The sequence below is a fragment of the Muscardinus avellanarius genome (assembly GCF_963383645.1).
Source record: "Muscardinus avellanarius genome assembly, chromosome: 22".
NCBI lineage: Eukaryota > Metazoa > Chordata > Mammalia > Rodentia > Gliridae > Muscardinus > Muscardinus avellanarius.
In genome coordinates, this window is record NC_137808.1 from 10514332 (window position 1) to 10520331 (window position 6000).

Genomic DNA, 6000 nt, shown 5'->3' on the forward strand with positions numbered 1-6000 from the left:
AACAACCAGCAATAGCCTCCTCCAAATGTTGATAAAAGTGGCCATGTGGGTGGGGTGGGATGGGTGCAGAATCAGCCAGGTGTGATGGCACACACCTGTAATTCCCATACTTGAGAGGCTAAGATGGGAGGATCACAGGTTTGAGGCTAGCTTCAGCAACTTAGCGAGACCCTATTTCAAAATAAAGGGCTAGGGTGTACAAAAGAAAAGAGCCATTTGCCTAAAGTTACAAACACATACTATGCACATGTGTGTATACACATAGCACGAAGCATATAATATATAGCTGCCTTTTTCCTTTGTTCCTTTAATTTTTCCTCTTTCCTGTTGTAGATTTGTGTGTGTGTGGGGGGGTTACTGGGGTTCCTGGAAGCCCTTCTACCTCCGGGCTACACTCCCAGACCTACTTTCTATATTTTTATTTGGAAACAGGGTCTCGTAAGCCAGCACAGCTGGCTTCAAACCTGCGCGATCCTCCTGTCTCTGTTTTTGTTTTGTTTTAATCTGATGAGGAAGCTTGCTCCTATCAAAACTCCTGTTCTGTGGTTCTATTTAATAAAACCTTTCCAAAGCATGAATTATAACTGCTCGCACTATTGACTGTGCTTGACAGCCTGCTAAGCAGTGACCATGTATTTTATTTTATTTTATTTTATTTTATTTTTGAAGATTTAAAGAAGTTTATTAGAAAGATAGAAATACAGAAAATAGAAATACAGCTCCATACCAGACTGGCATGGAGGGGTGACTCGAAATGAATACACCCGTGCCCATGTATTTTAAAAGTTGAATAATCATAACCGAGCGTGGTGGCACACGCTCGTAACCCCAGCATTTGGGAGGTTGAGACAGGAGGATTGTGAGAGTTCAAAGCCATCCTCAGCTACTTAGTGAGGCCCTTTGCAACTCAGTGAGACCCTGTGTCAAAATAAAGAATAAAAAATAGGGCCGAGGGTGTCGCTCAGAGGTAGAATGCCCCTGGGTTCCATCCTCAGTACCACAAAAAAAGTCGAATAATCATAATCAGAGAGAGGTCCTGTCATTCCCATTTTACAGTGAGAAAACTGAAGCTCCAGGACCTGAGGTGACTGACGTAGATTTCACTGTATTTGAGTGAAGGAGGAGGATTTGAACCTAGGATGTTATGGGGCCCTTGCTCGCCTTCTTTTTTTTGGCCTATTGGAGATTGGATGCAGTGGCATTCTACCTCAGAGCTACACCCCTCGCCTCATTTTATTTTTTATTTTGAAACAGGGTTTCACTAAGTTGCCAGTCTGGTCTTGAACCTGCGATCCTCCCGTGTCAGCCTCTCAAGTCCTAGGATTATAGGTGGCGCCACCACCCCCGGCGTCGTTTGCCTTCTTGTCGTAGAACCCGCTGCCTGCCTTTTTTTGTATGAAATCTTCATCACCACTGCTAGACGCACCTGGATTTCTTAATCTTCAAGTTTTGACAGATTCGGTGGGACTGCGCGTTGTTAGCACCTGCCGCGCATAGTGGACGGGCGTGCAGTGAGAGCTGTCGGTGACTGCGGACCCCTCTCGTCTTGTCCACAGAGTGTCTGTACGTGTTCCCCTGCCAGTGGAACTACCGGCCCGATCACTGCATGTACGGCAGCAACTGCAAGGAGGCTGAGCGCGAGGGTGTGTCGGTGCTGCACGGGAACCGCGGCGTCTACCACGACGACAAGCAGCCCACCTTCAGGGCGCTCTACGAAGCCATGCGGGATGTAAGTGGCTTTCCAGGCTCTACGGCCGGTGCTGACCGGCAAGGAGTGGCGCAGGAGCTCTGCCCTTCCCAGAGCCCCAGTTACACCAGGCTCCTCAGCCTCAGCCACGCCACGCCACGTGCCCACCTGGCCCCTGATACCACAGCGCTATCTACTCTTGGTGTGTGCATGGATGGGGGCAGGGTATTAACCCAGGGGCATTCTACCTCTGAGCTACACCCCAGCACTTTTTTTAAAAAACTTTTGCTTTGAAACAGGGCCTGGCTAGGTTGGTGAGGGTCTTGATAAGTAGTTGCTGAGGCTGGCTTCGAGCCTGTGATCCTCCTGTCTCGGTCTCCCAAGTATTAGGATTATAGGCGTGTGCCACATCCACTCTTGACTTAATATTTCTGCATAAGTTTCTCATCTTTCTTTTTTCTTTTTCTTTTTGTGGTACTGGGGATTGAACCCAGGGGCATTCTACCCTTGAGCTCTACCTCCAGCCATATTTTTTATTCTTTATTTCAAAACAGGGTCTCACTAAGTTGCGGAGAGCCTCACGAAGTAGTTGAGGCTGGCCATGGACCTGGGATTCTCCCGTCTTAGCCTCCTAAGGGCTGGGATTACAAGTGTGTGCCATCACGCCCAGCATTTTTCTTATTTTTTATTTAAATAAATCCACCTTGAGAGGAACTTTCATATCAGAAAGAGAGCACCTATGCTATTAGCTGTAGTAGTGGGGAATAGGTTAGGGTAAAGATAATACAATAAAATTACGATAGCCAAATGTGGTGGCACACAGTTGTAATCCCAGTACTTGGGAGGCTGAGCCAGGTGGATTGCAGGTTCAGGGCTGGCCTCCGCAACATATCACGGCCCTTAGCAACTTAGCAAGAAATAAAAAATACAACATTTTAAAATAAACAATAAAATGAATTAGGGGATGGCTTGAACGTAGAATACCCCTGGATTCAGCCCCTAGTACCAGACAACAGGGGGATCAAGGAACCCACGGGGTTTCCCAAGCAGGCCTTGGCGGGAGTGAGGTAGAGGAGCCCTGTGTGACACCGCAACACACGTTTGCATGTGTGTAAACTACCATATGCTAGAGAGAGACTCAGAGGTTGCTCTGGAAGCCCTGGGCTGCTCCCGCGCAGGTGTCTGAGCGGACAGCTCCGTCTCTTCTGTGTGTCTCCTACTGTTTGGTTTTCAAAGGCCCGGTGATTAAATGACAAAGAGAATCTGTTCTGTATGCAGTGCTGTTTTCACACGTAGCTGCTCCTGCACGCCCAGGAGCAAGAGGGGAGTTAATAAGTGTGCCGCAGCTCTGTGTGTGTCTGCGCCTTTCTCTGCTTCCTTCGGCCATCTGTCAGCTCTGGTTTAGAACTGAGCAACTGTGGTTCTTGAGTTACAGCTCATCTTGTTTATTTTCTGGATGATCTGAAAGAGGCCGGAAAACTGGGTTTCATGAGTGAGTCTTCCTTGTCACTTGGTGATGTTCCTCCGCTGGGCCTCAAAAGACAGTTTTCATTTAGACGTTCCAACCGGGATAGTCATTACTCCCAAATGGAAACGTGCATGAATAAAGACAGATTACATCATAAGAGAGATGTCTCTCACCTTCAGAATACTCATACCAGGGTGTGCGGTCAGAGCCTAGCTCTGGGCCTGGACGGACCTGGGTTCAAATTTCAGGTGATTAGTCTCCTTCCTTCCTTCCTTCCTTTCTTCTTTTTTTCTTGCTGTACTAGGGATTGAACTTAGGGGCATTCTACCTCTGAGCTACACCCCCTAGCCCAAAGTTTTTATTCTTTGTTTTGAAACAGGGTCTCACTATGTTGCTAAGGGCCTCATTAAGTAGCCGAGGCTGGCTGTGAACATGGGCATCCCCTATCTCAGCCTCCCGAGTACTGGGATTACACATGTGCACCACCCTGCACGGCTGATTTGTGTGTTTCTTTTCTTTTGATTGAACCCAGGGTCATTCTACCTCCAAGGTACCCCACAGCTCCATTTTATTTCTTATTTTGAAACAGGGTCTCACTAAATGCTGAGGCTGGCCTTGAACCTGTAATTCTCCTGTTTCAGCCTCCCAAGGACTATTATTACAGGCATGCGCTGCCATACCCAGCTGATATTGTCTTCTCACCTTACTGGGCCTTAGTTTCCTTTTCTGTAAAATGAGGATAATTATGTAATCTACTTCATAAAAGGTTGAGAGGACTCCAGTGATTCAAGATGATGGTCTTCTACTATTTTTTTTTTTTCCCAGAGCTGACGATGGAACCCAGGGACATTTCACCTCCAAGCTACACCCCCAGCCCTATTTTTTATTCTTTATGTTGAATTGGGGTCTCACTCACTAAGTCAAGGAGGACCTCACTAAGTAGCTGAGGCTGGCTTCAAACCTGTGGTTCTCCTGTCTCAGCCTCCTAAGTCCTGGGATTTTAAGCATGTGCCCCCACGCTCAGCGGATGATGGTCTTTAAACCTCTAGGGGACAACCCAACAGCAGTTGTGCTAAAACATTAATAGAAGTTGGGGATTGTGTTGTTTTTTGTTTTTGCACCACTGGGAGTTAAACCCAGGGAGGGGCCGGGCGTGGTGGCGCACCCTTGTAATTCCCGCGCTTGGGAGGCTGAGACAGGAGGATTGCACAGCTTCAAAGCCAGCCTCAGCTACTTAGTGAGGCTCTCAGAAACTTAGTGAGATCCTGTTTCCAAATAAAATATAAAATGGGTCTGGGAGTATAGCCTGGAGGTAGAAAGCCTCTGGGTTCCACTCCTTGTACCACACACACAAAAAATTAAAAATAACTAAATAAACAAACGCTGGGAGGGGCATTCTCCCTGCCCTCCGAACCCTATTTTATTTGTATTATGATACAAGGTCTCGCTGTACCACGTGCTGAGGTTGCAGAGCTAGGGCCAGATTGAAATTTAGATTCCTGGAAATCCTTTCTCCATGAATTTGCAAACCCTTGCCTGTGTGTTTATAGGTCCATTCTTAGTAAAAGCGACGTGCATTTTAGATGGCATCTCAGTAACTAAAATAAGCTTTGTCTCTGTTTCTCTTTTACTCATCCTTTAGTTTCCCTTTCAAGACAATCTCTTTCAATCCATGTACTACCCGCTCCAGCTGAAGTTCTTGGAGACTGTGCACACATTATGTGGACGAATCCCACAGGTTTTCCTGAAGCAGATTGAGAAGACGATGCGGAGGGCTTATGAGAAGCACGTCATCATCCACGTGGGCCCCAACCTCGTGCACTGAACACCTCCTCTGGCAAGGGGCTCGAGTGCGTGTGGCCCCAACCTCGTGCACTGAACACCTCCTCTGGCAAGGGGCTCGAGTGCGTGTGACCAAAGACATAGGGCTCTCAACGCTGCCTGGCTCTTTTGCTACACCCCTAGCCCTTTATTTTAATCTTCATTTTGAAACGGTCTCATTAAGTTGCGGAGGGCCTCACTAAGTAGCTGAGGCTGGCCGCATACCTGCGATCCTCCTGTCTCCGCCTCCCATGTACTGGGATTACGAGTGTGTGCCATCAAGCCCAGAATGCCTGGGCTTTTCTTTTTTATGTGAATATTTAATCGTGCTCCATGACTGTGGAGTTTAAAAAGCCTCGTCACATTTTGCTAAATTAGTTGCCCCTAAAAGGGAATATGGTTTTCTTGCTTTCTTCTGATATCCTGTTTATCTTTGTTTAAAAAACAAAACCAAGCTGTATTATTAATTTTAAATTGTTTCAGCAAGTTGAACTAGATGTGAAAATGAACTCTTGCAGCTTTCCCACTTGTGTTGTTTAAGACCATTTAGGTGGCATTTGGGGGTTATATTTATCTAAAAATCTAGAGACTCTCTGAAATCAGCTTCTTCGTACCTATATTATTATTATTATTATTATTATTATTATTATTTTTTTTTTTTTTTTTTCTTTTTGGCAGTACTGGGGTTGGAACTCAGGGGCATTCTACCTCCAAGCTGTACCCCCAGTCCTATTTCTTTTTCTTTATTTTGAAACAGGGTCTCACTGAGTTGCAAAGGGCCTCGCTATGTAGGCTGAGACTGTCCTTGACTGTCCAAAACTGTCCTTGTAGGCTCCTGTCTCAGCCTCCCAAATGCTGGGATTACAAGCGTGTGCCATCAGGCCCGGCTCTTCGTACCTATATTATAAAAGTAACACATAAGCCAGCTGTGGTGGCACATGCTTGCAATCCTAGTACTTGGAAAATCTGAGACAGGAGAACTGCAGGTTCAAGTGTAGGGACACTCAGCAATCTAGCAAGACCT

The 6000-nt window shown here is 46.5% G+C and overlaps 1 protein-coding gene across 1 annotated transcript in view; it reads left to right on the forward strand.

The window, feature by feature from the left end:
* GXYLT2 (glucoside xylosyltransferase 2) overlaps nt 1-4980 on the forward strand; it is a gene marked incomplete at both ends in the record, with an annotated part of 42013 nt that extends 37033 nt beyond the window's left edge. The window contains 2 exons of the mRNA XM_080718105.1: nt 1557-1729; nt 4798-4980. Coding sequence (XP_080574231.1) covers nt 1557-1729; nt 4798-4980 — 356 coding nt within the window. The remainder of the gene's footprint in view (nt 1-1556; nt 1730-4797) is intronic.
* Nucleotides 4981-6000: the final 1020 nt, after the last annotated feature.